The sequence below is a fragment of the Penicillium brevicompactum genome (genome assembly GCF_028827555.1).
Source record: "Penicillium brevicompactum strain IBT 35665 chromosome Unknown utg000001l_segment0_segment0, whole genome shotgun sequence".
Classification (NCBI taxonomy): Eukaryota; Fungi; Ascomycota; class Eurotiomycetes; order Eurotiales; family Aspergillaceae; genus Penicillium; species Penicillium brevicompactum.
Window position 1 is genome coordinate 4,714,917 of NW_026623203.1, and position 18,534 is coordinate 4,733,450.

General features: G+C 47.7%; 9 protein-coding genes across 9 annotated transcripts; 4 read left to right on the forward strand and 5 right to left on the reverse strand.

The window, feature by feature from the left end:
* Positions 1 to 201: 201 nt before the first annotated feature.
* Positions 202 to 483, reverse strand: N7506_001576 (uncharacterized protein; the record flags this gene model as incomplete). The annotated part of the gene is made up of 1 exon (XM_056950872.1): positions 202 to 483. The coding sequence occupies one exon, from the start codon at positions 481 to 483 to the stop codon at positions 202 to 204; it is 282 nt and encodes a 93-aa protein (XP_056816787.1).
* A 1,018-nt stretch (positions 484 to 1,501) lies between these two features.
* Positions 1,502 to 2,563, forward strand: N7506_001577 (uncharacterized protein; the record flags this gene model as incomplete). Its single annotated transcript, XM_056950873.1, has 3 exons — positions 1,502 to 1,643; positions 1,699 to 2,486; positions 2,534 to 2,563. The coding sequence occupies 3 exons, from the start codon at positions 1,502 to 1,504 to the stop codon at positions 2,561 to 2,563; spliced, it is 960 nt and encodes a 319-aa protein (XP_056816788.1).
* A 215-nt stretch (positions 2,564 to 2,778) lies between these two features.
* Positions 2,779 to 3,801, reverse strand: N7506_001578 (uncharacterized protein; the record flags this gene model as incomplete). The annotated part of the gene is made up of 1 exon (XM_056950874.1): positions 2,779 to 3,801. The coding sequence occupies one exon, from the start codon at positions 3,799 to 3,801 to the stop codon at positions 2,779 to 2,781; it is 1,023 nt and encodes a 340-aa protein (XP_056816789.1).
* Positions 3,802 to 5,589: 1,788 nt separating this feature from the next.
* N7506_001579 (inositol oxygenase) lies at positions 5,590 to 6,580 on the forward strand (the record flags this gene model as incomplete). The annotated part of the gene is made up of 2 exons (XM_056950875.1): positions 5,590 to 6,450; positions 6,524 to 6,580. 2 exons carry the CDS (start codon positions 5,590 to 5,592, stop codon positions 6,578 to 6,580), a joined length of 918 nt encoding a protein of 305 aa, XP_056816790.1.
* Positions 6,581 to 7,209: 629 nt separating this feature from the next.
* N7506_001580 (uncharacterized protein) lies at positions 7,210 to 8,353 on the forward strand (the record flags this gene model as incomplete). Its single annotated transcript, XM_056950876.1, has 3 exons — positions 7,210 to 7,322; positions 7,381 to 8,098; positions 8,147 to 8,353. The coding sequence occupies 3 exons, from the start codon at positions 7,210 to 7,212 to the stop codon at positions 8,351 to 8,353; spliced, it is 1,038 nt and encodes a 345-aa protein (XP_056816791.1).
* Positions 8,354 to 10,342: 1,989 nt separating this feature from the next.
* Positions 10,343 to 11,129, reverse strand: N7506_001581 (uncharacterized protein; the record flags this gene model as incomplete). The annotated part of the gene is made up of 2 exons (XM_056950877.1): positions 10,343 to 10,574; positions 10,645 to 11,129. 2 exons carry the CDS (start codon positions 11,127 to 11,129, stop codon positions 10,343 to 10,345), a joined length of 717 nt encoding a protein of 238 aa, XP_056816792.1.
* An 891-nt stretch (positions 11,130 to 12,020) lies between these two features.
* N7506_001582 (uncharacterized protein) lies at positions 12,021 to 13,375 on the forward strand (the record flags this gene model as incomplete). The annotated part of the gene is made up of 2 exons (XM_056950878.1): positions 12,021 to 12,023; positions 12,071 to 13,375. 2 exons carry the CDS (start codon positions 12,021 to 12,023, stop codon positions 13,373 to 13,375), a joined length of 1,308 nt encoding a protein of 435 aa, XP_056816793.1.
* A 743-nt stretch (positions 13,376 to 14,118) lies between these two features.
* On the reverse strand, positions 14,119 to 14,638 carry N7506_001583 (uncharacterized protein; the record flags this gene model as incomplete). Its single annotated transcript, XM_056950879.1, has 2 exons — positions 14,119 to 14,360; positions 14,413 to 14,638. The coding sequence occupies 2 exons, from the start codon at positions 14,636 to 14,638 to the stop codon at positions 14,119 to 14,121; spliced, it is 468 nt and encodes a 155-aa protein (XP_056816794.1).
* A 1,543-nt stretch (positions 14,639 to 16,181) lies between these two features.
* Positions 16,182 to 17,562, reverse strand: N7506_001584 (uncharacterized protein; the record flags this gene model as incomplete). The annotated part of the gene is made up of 6 exons (XM_056950880.1): positions 16,182 to 16,623; positions 16,678 to 16,758; positions 16,815 to 16,937; positions 17,000 to 17,190; positions 17,243 to 17,359; positions 17,413 to 17,562. The coding sequence occupies 6 exons, from the start codon at positions 17,560 to 17,562 to the stop codon at positions 16,182 to 16,184; spliced, it is 1,104 nt and encodes a 367-aa protein (XP_056816795.1).
* Between the last annotated feature and the right edge of the window lie 972 nt (positions 17,563 to 18,534).

Consider the following 18,534-nt stretch of genomic DNA (forward strand, 5'->3'; position numbering starts at 1 on the left):
CTGTCATGGAGCAATAGGATAATTGGAAGACTCTATTTTTCTTTGGAAGCCCCCCAAATATCCTCGAGACAACGGCAAAGCCGACCATTCCACGCCGAAGACGACAACTGGGACCTAGGACATCGGGTCGACATATCAAGAATATCTGGTGCTCCATTTTTGCAAATTTCGACAATACCACTGACTTGTAGGAATGAGCGTTTAGTCCATAACGAAAGCCAGATCGACAACCAAACCAGACACAGTAACCATTCGAATGTTCGACTGCCGCCTTACAGCCTGGCAACCAGCTGAGGTGGCGGCTTCCGCGCAGGCATTGTCGCGTACCATGCACTCATAGCCTTGAGGATATTGGCCTCTCCGCCAGCACGGGAGATGATACACGCTCCAAAGGGTCTCCCATGCGTTCGACGAGTATCCAAGGGGCATGGTCCCAACCGGATAGCCAGCCGCAGCAACGACGGTAGGGGTCCTACCGTCCATTGGGCCGATGATGACATCCAAATTAAAATCGGCAAGAGTCTATTCAATCACATTGACACCGGCCGCCTCGCAGATTATTTTTTGACGCCATCGGTATATTTTTCCGTGGGCGTTCTGTTGTTAAGAGCCCTTTCTAGGAGCTGTTGATTGGGGTATCTGAACATAATGTGGTGGGAGTCCCCGTTCAGTACAGATAGTCAGGGAACATACCCAGAGGCAGAGATTTGTTGGGATGATGTTTGTTGAAATCGACGATGTCGGCTAAGGAGTGGATTTCGGTCCCTTCGTAGCCCGTTGAGTACAGATTCCATTCTTTTTTCAAAGTCGTGATCTAAAATCACGATCAGCGGAGTTGGCTATGTATAAGTGCTAAATATGCTTCTTTTTTCGTACTATAAAAGTTAGCTCAATGCAATGTTAAGTACATACGACCACAGGGTGTGGAGAACAGGGCTTCCCGTCCGCTCAGCCGTACTTAAGCCACACGCCGGTGAGTTAGTAGTTGGGTGGGTGACCACCAGCGAATCCTCACTGTTGTATGTTTTTGTTTTTGAGGACTTCATCTCGTCTGCCAAGCGTGGAAGACTTTGCTTTTGTCTCATGAAGTAGGAAATTTCCCAGCTTGGGCCATTTGAGTCCAGCGTTGGGCTAGCAGGTTTTCTCGCGCATGCGGTACACTTTTTTTTTTTTTTTAAATCCTTGCCAATTGCCTAGGTAGTGACTGACTCATTAATTGACGGCCCCGGTATAAACAGACAAGGAGATAAAGTCCGGCTGGTAGAGTGACGTCTAAAAACAATCGGCAGAAGGTCCAAGAGAAATTAGGCGTTTAAAGTTTGGATGACTAAAGCACGGGGACTCGATTAGGAAGGTGGCATTGGGGGCATCTCCATCTTTGTTTCGCCGTATAAGAAAAGCATCCACGCTTAAAACGGTGCGTATTGCCACTTATTCCCCTGTGACAGTTGAGATTGAGTCCAAAATCCTGTACAAAACGAACTCCATTTGTTGAATCAAAATGTCGTCAATTTCGATCGGTAGCGGTGGCAAGAAGCTGCCTTTGGTTGGATTCGGCCTATGGAGAATTGACAATGACTCCTGTGGTGACGCTGTCTACAATGCCATCAAAGCTGGCTACAGGATGTTTGATGGTGCTTGCGGTATTACTTTTCATACGATGCTGGTACTCACGCGTTTCGCTGACGACGAATATAGACTACGGCAATGAAGCCGGAGCCGGTGAAGGCATCACTCGCGCTATCAAAGATGGACTAGTCAAGCGTGAGGATCTATTTATCGTCTCCAAGCTTTGGAATACCTACCATGAAGCGCATCGAGTGCAAGAAATCGCCCAAAAGCAACTGGCGGATTGGCAGGTGGACTATTTCGATCTGTATCTGATTCATTTCCCCATTGCCTTGAAATACGTCGAGCCATCGGTCCGTTACCCGCCTGGATGGTTCTACGAGGATAGTCGCGTGGAGACCAGCAATGCCAGTATCCAGGAAACCTGGCAGGCAATGGAGAAGCTGGTGGATCAGGGCTCTGTCAAAAACATTGGTGTATCCAACTTCTCGGGCTCCTTGTTGATGGATCTGCTACGCTATGCACGGATCCAACCTGCGGCTTTGCAGATTGAGCTTCACCCATACCTAGCTCAGGATCATCTCGTTCAGTTTGCGCAGAAGAACGGTCTTGCTGTTATGGCCTTCTCTTCTTTTGGAGGTGTGTCGTATCCGCAGCTGGAAGGCACTGAAGCCGGAAAGGTCTTGTCTCTTCTCGAGCATCCCGAGATTGTCTCGATTGCCCAACGAGTGCAAAAGACGCCATCGCAGGTTCTTCTCCGGTGGGCGACCCAGCGTGACATTGTGGTCATCCCGAGAAGCACCAATCTCGAACGGATGGGCTTGAACTTGACATCGACTGGATTTGATTTGGAGGAAAGCGATATCAAGAAGATCAGCTCTTTGGATATTGGGCTCCGGTTCAATGACCCCATGCAGGTACGTGTCTCGGCAGATTACAGGTGACACGCGCTAACTATCGACAGTTCCTCGGCCAATTCCCCATCTATTATTGATTGCTCTTTCGTGGTTCATCATGAGCACCAAAAATTAAAAGTGTTACGAATTTTATTGCCATACACCGGCCAGTCGGTTGTTGGGTGGGTGACCACCACGACCTCTGGAATCCTCACTGTTGTAGTATGTCGTTGTTTGAAGAATCATATTACGCTCGTAGAGGACATTTTATATTGTTCTAAAATGTCTATCTCAGGACACTCAAACAAGACTTTCACAAATCTACCCGAGCAACAATACCTCCCACAGTGTGGTTGCCGGGTTTTGCTGGATTCAGTACCCCAGCGGATGAGATATACAAACTGTTCCGATCAAGCTGTGTTCTCCCAAACGATACCGCAGAAGCCGATGCCAGGTAAGTCGAATCAACCACAACCTTGGCTGTTTTACGGTTGATATCAACCTCAACCAAATGAGAATGCCCGTTCATTGCAATCCATGCCTTTCCGCCATCCCGCGATATTATGAAATCGTCACCGGGCGTGTTGTTGACAATCACCTCGACGGGACCAGTGACCGTGCCATTGCTCAAATCCAGTGGCACTCTGGCAAAAATCCCTTGGTTCAGATTTGTGAAATACAGCCAAGTCCCATAAACATGAACGCCATTGATAGCAACTTGTAACCCGGTGGAGTTATTTTTCATTTGTTTGTCGTTAATTATTGTCTCGTATGAGCCGATGTCGACGTTAAGCTTCACAACATTGCCGGCAGCAGAATCGGCGATCAGGAGAGTGGAATCATCGTTGGTGCTCAACCGACACATGCCATTTAGCAATCCAGCGCTCTCAACCTTTGCAATCAGGGTAGTCTTTGCGCATAATTTGCGATCTTTTCTCGCCGAAAAGCAGGCTTGAGAGTCACGAAGATCTATCTCCCAAACGGCATTTGTTCCGGGAATAGCGGTGGTTGAGCTGACGTTTGCCGCAACAACATAGAAGACATCCTCCTTCAACTCCGCAATACCGAGTAGACTGGTTGCTCCGGGTATACTGGCAATTGCGACCGAGTTTTTGTTTCCAAATGGAGAGACTTGGCGGAGGATGGATGACTCCACAGAGGTCACGAGGAGGTGGCCGTCGCGACGTGTTGCAATATTTTCGAAGCTGACCGGAACAGTGAACTTCTCGATGACGGTTAAAGGATAGGTGGTGTTGTGGGGATAAGCGAGAGCAAATGAAACGTGCAAAAAGAGTGTTGCAAGCCTCAAGGCAGGGAAGATGGACGTAAAGAGCATCGTGATTCCAAGGTTTGCCCTCTACACAATTGAAACCACGCACCTGGGTAGTTGATGAGTGAGGATGTTAGTGAAAGGAAAGTAAGCTCGAAGGGAGGGCATTCCTGCATATTTATGTCGAGTGACAAATACAAAATAGACCAACCTACTAACGGGCATTAGTGTCGATCGTGGACTTAGCGGCTATAAGGCCTGATGCTTACGGTGTGGCTAGACCCACATAGACATCTTTTGTTTGCACCAGATTAAACACTCAATAGCTGGACTACGTCGTACAGATTTTCACCAATTGCCTGAAAAGGGGTTTCCAAGTAAATCTGAGTCAACCTTTCAACTTCGCTCTACTGCGACCAAATTCTACTACCTTGATCATTCCCATTGATCAAGCTACGGAGTCAGGAATACGCTGCATCTTTTCCCTAGCCCGGGAATGTCATCTGCAGATAACCTTAAGCCCGAGCCCCACAATATCTTGGCCAGATGCTATGCCAAATATGGATAACCAAATTCTGACTCAGATGATTGTGCCAGGAAATCCTGCTCTTCGCATTTACCCGTGTTCTATGTTCACATTTGTGTTTGCTTATAACAGCGAATAGTAAATCATAGGCTGGGTTTATCAGAGCGGCCAATATAATACCTGCTACAAAAGGGGCACGATCGAAACTTGAAAACTTCTCACTTCGAGGTTTTGGAAGACGAGGTGTTCAACTCCACAAAGTTCGCATCAAGATTTCTTCAGCCAGTGTCACAAAACGAACAAATAAATTCGAGTCACGATTGGAAAAAGGAGGGAAGAGTCTGGGGAAAGGGAAAGATCAGGGTCACCTGACCACCCACTGAATAAACCAATCGAAGATGATTCCGAGGTCAACATTAAGCTCAATCAATCCCGAATGTATACATCACTAAGTCCGACGGGCGAGATTGGGCCTCTTCTCCACTTTGGTAGTGCATTTCCCCCACAGAATCCCCCCCGAGTCACAATGTACCTTGCATGTCAATGTGTACTCGGTCCCATATGACTTGTGCGAATCGTAAATCGGAAGACTTAGATTGGATATGAAAATTGGGGACATCCATATCTTACAACTTCTCCGGCCCGATTCGTGGATCAAATCTCAAATCATGAGTCGTTTTGCCTATCACCATACACAAGATTGACCAAGATATTTCGGAATAACACAAGAATAATCCATGACAGGATATAACTTACTCCTCAGTAGTAATCCGAGTATGCTAATTTTAGGACCCTCCGATGACCAATATACAGCCTAGCCCACTTGATTGTTACGAAGCGCTATACCTCAACATTTCTCTAATTCTGCAGCATTTTGCTGGAGAAAGGCAATTCCAGGACCATGCCTACTTGCGATCAGAATCACGTTCATCAGTCACAAAGTTTCTCGGTGAAGTAACTTCGGGTTGGGATGCCAAATGCTTTGAGAGGTCCCGGTGAAGATATTCAGCCGTCAACGGAATTCGCTTTCCACCTTGCTCCCTTTCTACAGTGGGAGCTACTATGACGCTTTGCATTCAGAACAAGGACGGGTTGATATTCAAGCGGAAGCTCAAAACCGATCACTCAGTCTGAACGGAGTATTGTATCACGGAAATCACGATCCGAACGAGCATTGCAATTCTCGAGTCCATGGTATAAAGTCCACACTATCTCTCCAAAGCCAGTTCCCTCCCTCATTAAGAGAAACACAGTCAACAGACTTGCTTCAAGTTTTTCGATTCCAAATATCCGAAACCAAACCATCATTTCCACTTCCGAAGGCAATAATGGCTGTCGCAGTTCAGTCAGCCCCTATCGGCCTTGAGGCCATGTCCGACAACATCGACGCGGTCAACATTCATAAGACAGACCTGAAAATCGAGAAAGGTCTCTATGATGAATCGGAATTTGACAAGTCCAAAGACAAGGGAGGCTTCCGCCAGTTTGAAGACGCTTGTGACCAAGTCAAGAATTTCTACGCACAGCAGCACACCCTTCAGACTGTTGCGTACAATCTGAAAGCACGTAACGATTTCAAGAACAAAACACGTGCCCACATGACAGTTTGGGAAGCAATGGAAAAGCTGAACACCTTCATCGATGAATGTGACCCAGACACCTCTGAGTCTCAAATGACCCACCTTTTGCAATCCGCCGAAGCCATCCGCAGCGAGGGCAAGCCTCGTTGGATGCAGCTTGTCGGACTCATTCACGATCTCGGAAAACTTCTGTTTTTCTTCGGAGCGAAGGGCCAGTGGGATGTCGTTGGCGACACCTTTGCAGTCGGTTGTGAATTTGACGACAGAATCATCTTCGGCAACAAGTCGTTCAAGGACAACGAAGACTACAATAACGAGATCTATAGTTCCAAGTTCGGAATTTACTCTCCTGGTTGTGGACTGGAGAATGTGATGCTGTGCTGGGGCCATGATGAATATCTCTATCACATCGTGAAAGATCAGTCTACCATTCCCGAAGAGGGACTGGCCATGATCCGGTACCACTCGTTCTACCCGTGGCATCGGGAGGGCGCCTACCATGAACTCATGAACGAGCATGATCACAAGATGCTGGAGGCTGTGAAAGCGTTCAATCCTTATGACTTGTACAGCAAGAGCGACGAGCTCCCTGACCCCGAGAAGCTGAAGGTAAGTCCACAAATCTTGGTTCATACTTGGTTATGTGGGCTGTGCATGGGCTAATCTCAATATCACCTCACAGCCGTACTACTTGGAGCTGATCGATGAGTTCTTCCCGACAAAGGTCATCAGGTGGTAGAGTATTGAAGCTGTCGGAAATGTTCTGTGCTCCAATGATTGTTTTATTAGTGATCGGAGTAGTAGATTCAGGAACATGATTTGGTATACAGTTGCAATGAATTTGTCGTATGGTGACGGAAATATCACCATTTTTATGACTTGAAAAACGGGGGTTCCGGAGTGCAGTTGTAATAGAAGTCGAAATCTCACGTAAAACTTGATTTCAAAGTATTTTATGATCGAATGGAGCGCTCGCAGACGTTTCACCGGCAAATATTTAGCATGGAGTTTGCAAGGCAATGTTTTTCCGACATGGCAAAACCACTGGATTTGGAATCATGTCAGTCCACGTTTCCTTGTACACGACTCGCTCATTCTCTTCATACTGCTTGCCTGAGCTTGTGCATGTGATACAACATTGAACTTCTTTCTTTCGGGGAGGGGACGTCTCTGATCTAGCATGATCGCCAACCCCCTCATTGAGTCTGCCCCTTGGTCGGCATTGGGGAAGTGGATCGATGCCGCGGGAAGGAAAAGTGGACCGCGAAATCGTGTCCTCACGTGATGGCTATCACGTGCCCTTATCGCTGTTATCGAGGAAAAAGTTATCGACAAGATCGCAAGATCTCCTTTCCCATTGAACTCAATATGGAGGAAAAGCGCCAGGGATACCAGCACGCGCCAATCGCGAAGCCTAGCCCCTCTACCACTACTACGACAAAAAAGCCGGTTGCCTCATGGGTGCACCTGCTGGCAGGCGCGTACGTTTTCACTGTTACACATGTCATGATCTTCATTCACCTAACATTGACCATCTAGCACCGGCGGATTTGCAACTGCAATTGTCACCTCGCCTCTTGATGTCTTGAGGACGCGTCTTCAGTCCGATTTCTACCAAACCTCCAGCCAGACCAACCACCCTCTCCAAGCAGCACAACCGAACCACGCATCGAATCACAAAACGATACGAATTATAAGCTCAATATACCGCGCTGAGGGCTGGCGCGCTTTCTTCCGAGGTCTCGGTCCGAGTGTTGCCGGCGTGGTCCCCGCGACCGCTATCAAATTCTACGTATACGGAAATTGCAAACACATTGGAGCGAAACTTCTGGGAAAGGCGGAAGATTCTCCTCTCGTTCATGCACAGGCTGCAATCTGCGCCGGCCTTGCCACATCCACCGCAACAAATCCAATTTGGTTGATCAAGACAAGACTGCAGCTTGACAAGACTCGAACAAATGCCGCTGGTCCTTCCACTCGTCAATACCGCAATAGCATTGATTGCATCAGACAAACTTTGCGAAATGAGGGTGTACGGGGCTTCTACCGTGGAATGAGCGCAAGCTACCTCGGTTCAATTGAGACAGCTCTGCACTTGGTCCTTTACGAGCGCTTGAAAACTGGCCTTCGTGACTTATTGCAGCCCATTCAGGGCACTGGAACTCCTTTCTGGGATGAAGTATCCCACTGGGCTAGCACTAGTGGAGCTGCAAGCTCCGCAAAGCTGATTGCAGGCTTAACTACTTATCCTCATGAGGTATGTTCTTGCGCACAAAAATGACCGAATCTATGCTAACGTCACCAGGTCATGCGAACAAGATTACGCCAGGCGCCCGTGGAGAATGGCCGACCGAAATACACCGGCCTAGCGCAGTGCTTCCGAACCATTGCCAAGGAAGAAGGCATGGCTGGTCTGTACGGAGGTCTCGCTCCTCACATGCTTCGCTCTTTGCCATCCGCTGTCATCACTCTTGGCGTTTATGAGTTTGTGCTGAGAGTCACTGGCAGTTAGACTCGTTCTCAACCCCTGTACACTATACGTTTATTCTCTGAGCTTCACTTTGGTCGCTCTCCCTCAGCGCCATGCTCGGTTTTCTTGTACTATATTCGGCGGATGTTGCATTACACACGGTGTCAATTGTATTATAATGGATTAGACAACAATCATATTTCTCGTGATCTATCTTTGATACAGATCAATTCCGCGAATGCCTGCATGAATGTTCCGTCTCCTCGGACTGACAGAGGAGAGGGGAAAAGACAACAACCACGATTCCCGAGGTTGCGCTCCCTTCTCTCACAGCAAGGGTCGATTGAACAGAGGCTATAGGTACGGATGTGAATCAACCCTGGATACCTGCTGATTTCAAAGTTCAGCCATCAAATTAAGTTGTACAAGTCAGCATCTAGTCAGGGCGTCAGGCTTTGAAATTACGTACAAAATTCGGGGCGTATGGAGTATATTCTTTTATTCGGATTGAATCTGTGAATGAACACCTAGGCACCACCTGGCATAATTTCCTGGATATAGTCCTTCATTGGATGGAAGCGAAAAGGAGTGTTCACCATTCAGGCATGATGTCACCCTCTTCCATGCAACAAGGTGAATGTGAAACGCTTTGAAAGGTCAGACTGGCATGCTCTGGAAATGAATGTGGCATATGGATGTTGCGCTTGATCTGGATTAGTATCTTCCATTGCAGGGGACAAACAACCCAAATCTTTGCTGGACCATTGCAGGCCACCAAAAAACTTATATCGCGATATTATTTGGTGACCTTGCAGCTACTCGTAGTTTATCTACTTGTCTGGATCTCTAGCTTCCCCGCAAGTATCATATGCAGGTGAAACCCTCTCACACGATTTTATGCGTAACATTCTAATGTAACTGTTCAATTTACAGAAAGTGCAAAGTCCAGAGGCCACCTTGTGAACTTAGCTCAAGAAGTGGCTGTATAAAACGGCCTATTCTCTACTGCAAATAAAGAGATGGATGTCCGTCAGTCAAGATGTGGAACTGTTTTTCAGAGGCCCACTTGGGCATTCAGTTCACACGGTTGTTCCTAAAATTAATCTGTGTCACTGCTGCCCTTGGATCTATACATTCAACACAATCTGAACATTGCCAAGGTTGGTCTCTCAAGAATCTTCACCCCAGAATGCGAACTGTGCACTGTTTTACGTTATGAAAAACTGATTGTATTCCAGATCAACTCGAATCTACCGTTTCTCTATACACTGCTTCATCATTAGACTGCCCTTCCAGGGAGCTTCCAATCCTAGACACAGAACTTCAAGATATCCCCGATGGACAAGAAGCCGGAGAAGTTTACCACGGCGTGAATCTCACCATTTCTCACACTTTTGTTGTATTGATTTACAGGGAAAAGCTGACTACTAGAAGAATTGCTTAGCTGGTTGTACTCAGCAATGTGTTTTTTGTACGGAGGAAAATATTTATTGGGGAAAATGCGAAAGCAAACATCCGGTGAGTCTCGAGGTCTATCACTTCTCTCATGGAGAAAGCAAATGACAATCTCTGCAGTGCAAAAGAAATGGACACCCATGCAACTGGTCTAAGAAGCGAGGCACTGTGATTTGTGGTTGATAGATCCATACCATGACCAGAGACACAAAGTTTCTAGCCATGGGAGGTACTGGAACAATACCGTATGTAGGAAGTTGGTAATTGCTCATTATACATATCACGTTGTCAAATTTTGGAAAATATTTATTTCAATTGTATGGCGTAATCTGATTATGGAAAGCAATGCACGGTGTCATCCGCAAAGAGAAAAGAACGAAAGGAAAAGACAGAAAATTCATGATAACGGAGTTTGGAAAGACGACTCCTTCTGTGACGTGAAAGTCTCTCAACTCCAACCGAAGCATGTCCAAATCTAAATGCGCAAAGCAGCCTGTAAAGATCGCATTCTCGCGAAGGCGTATGTGTGAACCTGAGAAGCATGGTCCCCAGCTCGAGGCCCAGTCAAACCGAAGATTATCCCCGTCCGCTGCTCTTCTTGGCGTTCTTCCTCGCTTCTCTCTGCTCCCAAGCAATTGTCTGCGCCTCCAACCGCACGCTGCTCGCATGAAGTTTCTCTGAATGCTTTGCAAACTTCTTGGCTGTGTTGCGGGACTGGTCAATTTGCTTCCTGTGAGTTGCGATGGCAGCATGGTCCTCGTATGCCTGGGGGTATTTGTGGTCAAAGCCTTCACGAGCTTGCATAGCGCTTGAAAGAAGATGTTAGTTAGCATTGCAAGAAAGAAAAATTCACTCTCTGTTTTGAGTACTCTGCTCACCGGTTTGCTAGATTTCTTCCCTTGGTAGCAGCAGCTCGAGCAGTCTGATTGACTTCCCTATCCTTCTCGGTAGGCTTGCGCTTGTCGCCGAAATAAGTCTTCAGTCCCGGCTTGACGTCCGCTTCAAGTGGGCGATAATGCTTGCCGTGTCCGAGATCCTTGTAGTATTCACGCTCAGCTACCATTTGAGTATTCCAAGGGGCCGGTCTCTTCACGTAGGGATCAGAGTATTTGTGTTCCACGGTCGTGTCATAGGAATGAGCGCGGTTGATAAGCTCTGGGTGTGACCAATCTTTATCCCACTCAAACACCTCTCCATTTTGGCGTCTATCAAAGATCTCTTGTTGTTCAGGACCTTGATAGAAGTTGGGGCCGAAGTGAGTCGGCTGGTTCATTGCTTCGCGTTGTGCTTGTCGCACATTGTATTCCGGGGCTTCGGGGCCACGCTCTGCTTTTAAGGCAGACTTGCGACTGAAAAGACCCATTGTCAAACGTTTGTAGTGATGGACCTCTAGAGATAGGAAGTTGATTCAATGAGGTGTAGATCGTGAATCAAGAATAGAGAGGAAAGAAGAGGCAAAAGAAGAAGGGGGAAAAGAGAGGGGAAAAGAGATGAAGGAGGAGAGGAAAAGAGAGAGGAAAACAGAAAGAAAGGCAGTAAGGTAGCAAGTGAAATGAATTCAGTAGTCGTGGAGTGACATAGATGACTATTTTATAGATCTCGTGGGCACCTTCAAGATTTCAACCTTGTACATTCTGAGACCTAGTATGATTCGAGCTATGTTGATCAATTGCCGCTGTAATAAGTGCGCTCTTTCTTTCTAAGTGAACATTGTGCTATTCCCATGTTGTTGCTACGAAGTCTGTATTTTTAGCATGCCCCCTGCATTAGTTCAAACCGGTATACGGAGTACGTATTGCTGATGAGCGCGTACTCCGTACTTGCCTCTAAGATGCAAGATAACTAGGCAAATGACTAGATACCGACGCTCTGGAACCACTTTAACAGGAATGAAGCCATGATGGCGAAATGAATGGTCTGAGTGGTCCGTACTTTTGACGCGCATACATGGGGCCGGCGGCAACATCAATTGACGCTAGGCGATTGGCCCGGACCACTATTTTTTTTACTTCACTAGTGACCTCGGGAACTACTCTGGTCCAGGCAAAGGGCGCCTACAGTCGCGCGGCTCGGCGTCGTCGAGTGGTTGGCTCACAATGATCGCCTTGTTGGCGATGGTTTCAAATCCCTAAACCCACCTTGGCACGTGAACTTCCCCCGCTGTTCTCGATCTTCCTTCCACATCACTTCTCTTTGTCTTCTTCCGCAACATCCCTGCCAAAGCATACAGCAGAGCACCTCGACAAAAAGCACTATGGTAGGAGGGTTACGTCAGATTCAGAGGACCATACTTACATCTTACAGGTCAAACCCACGTTAGAGGGTCTCCCGACGGAGCTGTTGATTCTCATCTTGAATGAGATACCCGACCACTCTTCGTTGAAATCCATCGTGCTTTCAGCGCCTACGATTTATCAGGCATACCTTACAGCGCGACCTGAGATCCTTCGTCGTATGATAACGAACCTCTTTGGTCCCCTGCTGGGAGAAGCGATTCTAGCCATACGATCTCGTGATCTACTCTTCGCGGACCACAAGGAAGAAGCGATCGCTCTACTCGATACTTGGCGACGCAAAGACGAAATCAAGAAAAGGACTTCATCAAATTTGAGATGCATTGACGTTGTCGACAACCTGCAAGAAACTTTTCGTCTCTTCCGGTTTCACAATCAGCTTGAATTCTTCTTGGCTGACTATGCGAAACATGCACCACGTCCTGCATGGATTCCAGAAAATGACTGGGAGTCTTCTTTTACTCCAATAGAGCTTTCCCCTACCGAGAAACATCGCTTCCTCAGGGCAATGTGTCGACTTCAGACCCATGGTAACATTTTCGGCCCGGCTGAAACAGTGCCCCCGGAACATGGATATTGCATACAAAAAACAAATGACTGGAATTCCTATGAACCTGAAGATACCTACGATGACAGGATGCTGGAGGCATATCGGTTATTTTTCGGGGCCATGCCGCCGTGGGAATATTCAGAAATGGGTTGTATATGGTCTTACCTACTTCCCAAATTCCCAGCATTCTATGATGATATCATTCAAAGTATGCGTGAGATTGTGGAAAGCAGCCCAACCTCGCAACCTGGCCTTGAAGGTGATTTTGAATTTCTTCCGCCCGATATACGACCGCCGATGAACCCGTGTGTTGAATCACTCGATGGACTCGAGGGATTGTTTTCACTTGAGCAAAGCACAAAGTCACTGGCTGAGCTTGGACCCGACTTTCTTTTTCGCATCCTTCATACCAGCCCTCTTTCCCGTCGCGATATGATCCTGACCAACATCCATTCAAGAGTTGATTCCTTCATCGGCATCGATTTATACGTCCTCTATTCCGATGAAGAGGCCATAGTGCCTTTAATCTCGCCCGCGGACAAGCATTCGACCAAAAATTATGAAGAATTATGGTCACATCTCCCATCAACGGAAACACCGAACAAAGCGTGGAAAAAGCAACACTTGGTTCCGGACTTCCAAGGTCAGACGTTCGAGGACGCACTTTCTGGCATGAATACCGAAGATAACTGGGATTGGGGATTCGCGTTATGGGATGATGAGCGACTAGAGGCATGGCAGGCCCTAATCCAGTGCGAATCATGAACGTGCAGTCAACTTTAAAGCCACGATACCTACCGGATACAATAGATTACACTCGCCTTCCATCACTACCCATATCAGTCAACAAATATTGTTTTCAGTCTTTTTATTTGCGAACACCCACTCTATCGAGGCTTTCGTGATTTGCCTATTTCACTCTATTCAGTCCTCACTTCCCTCTCGCAGGATTCTTTTATCACCACTCCACACATTGACAATCAGTTTAACCCGTGGTCTCGGCTACTGGATTAGCCAATACACCTAAAAGAGACCCACCATGATCAGGTAAATCGATCAAAAACAATAAATATCCCATACTAGAGAGTATAATCAAAAAGCCAGCGGGATCCTGTATGTTCCGGGGGCGAAACACGAAGATCGACTGTTTCGGAGTGTATCTAGGAATTTTGGATACTCAAGAAAATAAAAGGCTCAGTGCAACAACTTTACTTTCAATTTCCAAAGTGACAAGTGCCTATCTCGTGAAAACCAATCCCGTCCTCCACCTTAAAACACAGTCCTCATAAGATGTTTCCCCGTATTGAAGCTACAGAGAAGCCCAAATGAGAAGCCAGGGAAGGTCCCTTCCAGGGCGAACGTGACTCATTGAAGGGCGCTGTGGCATGCAAGTCACTTCACGAACCGCTTCACGACTCAATGAAAAAGGCTCAGCCGTGCAATTTACCTATCCTGCCCCCACACTGAGGCTTCCTGATTTCATAATCGGAAGGAGGGGCAGACAGAGATCATTCGGGCCAGGCGAGACCAAGAGCGGCCATGACTGCCTCACAATCGTTGGCATTCTTCTGCGAGTCTATGTAGACAGCCCCGATGATGGCTTCAATGGTTGTAGCCATGACAATTCTTCCGGCAGGCTGGCCGAGCTGGCCAGGAAACTTCAGTATGAAAGGGTCTAGGCCGATATCGATCCCGCGCTCGTGCAAGTGACTGTTTGATGCGACATGCGTAATCACGTTTTGGATATTGCCTGTTGATCATGGTCAGTGCGTGTAGTTGATTGTCGGAAGTATGATCCTTACCAACTGACATATTTCTCTCCTGGCCTTGGTTGACAAGAATTTGACGAAGCGTGGCGTCGCCAACCATAGCGAGGACCTTTCGGCCCTCGTCATCGGTATAGATGAAGATGAAACCCCGCAGGGCTCTTCGAAGGAGATTCTTATCCTTGAAGTTGTATTTCCCGTGAAGGATCGTTGTTTCAAACGACTCGAGTGTGTCGTCTGAGATGGAAAAATGGAAATTCATAGTAGCGCTTTGTGAGTTTCTCGGTTGATTTGCTGCTGCTGGAATCAGCCTGAGGAGTTGGTGTGATTATTGCAAGCAGATGAAGTGAAGAGTATTGCAAAAAGAAGAAGGGGTATGCTGCTTTTGTAATGGATGGGAGTGAGAAAGTCACGAGAGAAACCACCTGCAGTTTGCTCAGCCACAGATCCAACAATATGACTGCGAGCCCTGGAGGCACTTTGACACGTTCTTGTGGTTGCCCAGGTGGGCTGCATACACACAGCCTCACTCGCTTTTTGGAAACAAATGCAAATAATGGGGTGTTTGTTTACGCATACGCGCATGCCCGGCCAGCCTGATCATCTATACTGTAGCCGCATGTCAGGTGTCAACCTTGTGATGGAGTTTCATTGGATATAAGAAACGCTAAATAACTTCTCTTTGGTGTAAGCGAGCAGCCCAGAGACCGGCCAACGATTCAGAAAAAAGCATCTGCATGATTGTACAAACGGCGCAAAAAGCCAAGCAAATGGACTTGCGCTGTCTAGGACTTAGCATATCATGGAAGCCTTAACGGATTCCAAGGTTGCTATCACTATAATGGCTGCAGTGAGGCATTCTGATTGTACAGCCTCTCGATGATTGTGGCCTGTTCAACTAACCACTGGCAACATTTATGCCTCATGGCTTGCCCCGAGCCAGTCTCAACCAATGGTCATAGGGGCCCCGGGAAGAGCTGCGCCACAAGATATCGGGGCTGTTGGAACTAGTCTTCAAATGAGTGACTCGATTGGCTGACATTTCCATGTCCTAGGAAGACAGTCTACTTGTTGAGGCGGAGACGTGCACCAAGTGACGTGTTGAGCAGGGATGTTTCAGCTCTTGGCGCGTAGCTCAAATTACCCAATAGCGTGCTCGCCAAAGAGCCGCATCAACCCTAACCGCCCTCTCTCTTCAACCTTGGCAGGTTGGTACTCCATTTGATCATTTTGGTCTCATTCCACGAGTTCTAATTTTTGACCTGCGGCAATAATTCTCCATGATAGGAATCCATGGCGATCTTCACCAGATTTACTTCCTCTAAGTGATTAGCCTCCTGATTGTCTCCACATCTGCTCGGAGAAGACTCGGGCGATCGGGGAGTTGCCCCTTAGCACACGACCACTACTCACAGGTAACATGCCAAAGAGAAGCTGGTGCCTAGGGGCTTCGGGAAGAATCCCCCGACGGGGTGCTTGCCGCAATGAACAGCAGAATGCTTCGTCAAGGAGCAATTCACTCTTTTCCCATTGACCCCATAACATTCCCATTCAATACTCCGTAGATCGACTAGAGCAGGCCCCGCTGATCCTCGAGCTTCGGATTGAGACCGATCACCATATCTGACATGGATCAGACATAACAACCCGGACAGCCCTGGAGGTAACTAAGTCTTATTGTTTTTCGAAACAGCCCCAAGGTTCCAGGCATAGAAATCATTGTTTGTTTAAATGAGAGAATAATTAAGTAAATATTTATATGAAAAATACAGGGCGCCACTCGCACCCGTGGACGTAGGACCATTTTAGTCATACGCCACAACAACCTGCCGACTAACAAGAATATCAGCTTGACCGGGTCGTTGACCGTTTTCAAGAATCTCCTTCTGACTATCCCCATCACTCAGACTGCCGCGAGGGTTGTGGTCGATCGCCGAAGTAGTCGTCATATGGTTGAGACCCTTGACATTCTCATTGAGCTCGTAGTTGCGCGAGCCCATCATTCCACCCGTGCGATGAGAGCTGTTGAAGCCACCCGGGGACTTGTTGTAGGTGTTGTAGTCGGAGGTGTTGCGGTCGCGGAGAACGCGCAGCAGTGGGCGGAGAGTCGCCACATTTCCGACGATCATGCCGATGCTGTTCTCGGCGAATCCCCAAATGACGACGTCTGCGACTGCGTAGAGGAAGTTGGTTTGGCTGGTTAGGGCGACGGTGTATTTTAGTCGCACGCAGGCTGAAAGTGATGCGCTGTGGGGGTGGAATTAGCAATGGGAGAATCAATGAGGTAGGAAGATCACGTACAAGATACCGAGACCCATGAGAGCGATGATGGAGATTTTGGTGTTGCGGTTGATCTGGACATTCCATAGCAAAGGAATCGGGCTGGCGAAAGCGTTAGAATTAGTTTTGGATGTGTGTGGTGGCATAGATATCCTTACAGGAAAGCTGTGATCCAGTCGGTGACGATGTTGACGGCGGTACAGGCATAGTACACGTCCGCAAGCACGTAGGCCGCTTTGCAAGATCCTCCATTTGCAATCGCTTCAGCGCTCCAAGCAGCTCTGCGCAGATCAAACGTTAGTTGTTTTGGACGCGTATGATCGCTGTTGCGGGGACGACTTACTCCACGGGGGTACAGTTGGTGAGAATGAAGATCAAAGCAATAAAGTTCATGCTCACGAACAAAGCAATAACACCATATTGCACATAGAGATACGCCTTGCGACCTTGTGCCACTCGAATGAGCATCCAACTGATGCTGAGCTTGATCGGAATGATGGCGGCGCAGTAGCCGACTTCGAAGATGAGGAAGAACTAGCCGGTAGATTAGTATTTTTCCGGCCATTGCGCTCGAAGCTGTGTTTACCTTTTGTCCCTCTGCGCTGTATTTGGAGTTGCCTGGCTCTGCAAGTGTTGAGTTTTTCGCGCCGATTCCATTGAAAGCTCCTCCGATACAGCCTGCGACAAGTACAGAGAATGGAATCTACCGTCGCGTTAGTCTAGCTCTCTTCAATTGTATCTCGATGCGACACGAACCAATGCTACCGTCATAATCCAATCCTCTGGCCCCCATGACCTGCGAGTCAATCTGCAGTAGACCCGCAATCCGTATGTGATGAAGGCCAGGATCGTAAGCATGATCGTGCTCCCCGCCAACGACGGGGCAGCATCGGCGTAAACAACCATGGCGTGGAGATTGAGGGTGGTCTAAGAGCCAACCTGGGGAAGTGAGCGGTCTCTGGATCTTCTTAAAGAATCGAATCGGAAACCTTCAGAGGTTCAAAACATTGGGGTGAATTGAAACCAGAGATACAGTGAAAAGAACGTTTTCTAGCGCTTACGATGGCTCGTATTTTCATGCTCATTAGGGAAATCCAGTGGGGAGCGCATATCGGCAAGATGGACTCGCGGATGCCTTGTATTCCGAAATGCCCCCAAAACCCCATTGATCGCCTGTCGGATGGCTGTATTGGTTTAGAGCAACCCTATGGTTATTACTTGTGGGGATTCTGATTTGCTGGCAAGGAAGGAATTTCGAGTCAAGTGGATATAGCAGCAGGTGGATCAAGTCCAGTCTAACCCTATAGATTTTGCCGGTACCGAATTCCCGGGCTCCGATTCTTCCAGAACAAATCGATTGGTTTTGCACCGTGCTTATTGCTCCTCTGCCGCTCAATTCCCCCGTTCGGACACACTCCGGGGCTTTGAAGGATTCACCATGGGTCTAAATGGGCCGGACGAAGAATGGCCAGATCGAACCAAACTTTACATTCTTTCATCGATCGATCGGAAAGATTGGCCACGTGGAGTCTGCCATGTGCGAGTTGCCCCTTTTTAGCTCGCTAATTTTGAAACCTGTGGTGCGAGTCATGTTTTGTTGATCTTCGGGCTGGCGTTTATAGTCGACAAGCCACTTAATTTCCGACTGTCAATTGAGCCAATGGTGGATTGCTTAGCTTGCCTCACTTTTCTGCCCCACTTGAATCGGTCTTTCCTATTTGTTAATAGGATACAGAAGCGTTTTCCCCTGCACTGGTTTGCAACATGTATACAATCGAGGGGCGCAATGGCGGCCTCAGCATCCCTGCATGAATTGTCCAGGTGAGGATCATTGTTTCAAGAGTAAGCATTTCACACCCGGGTGTTGACAATGCGGAG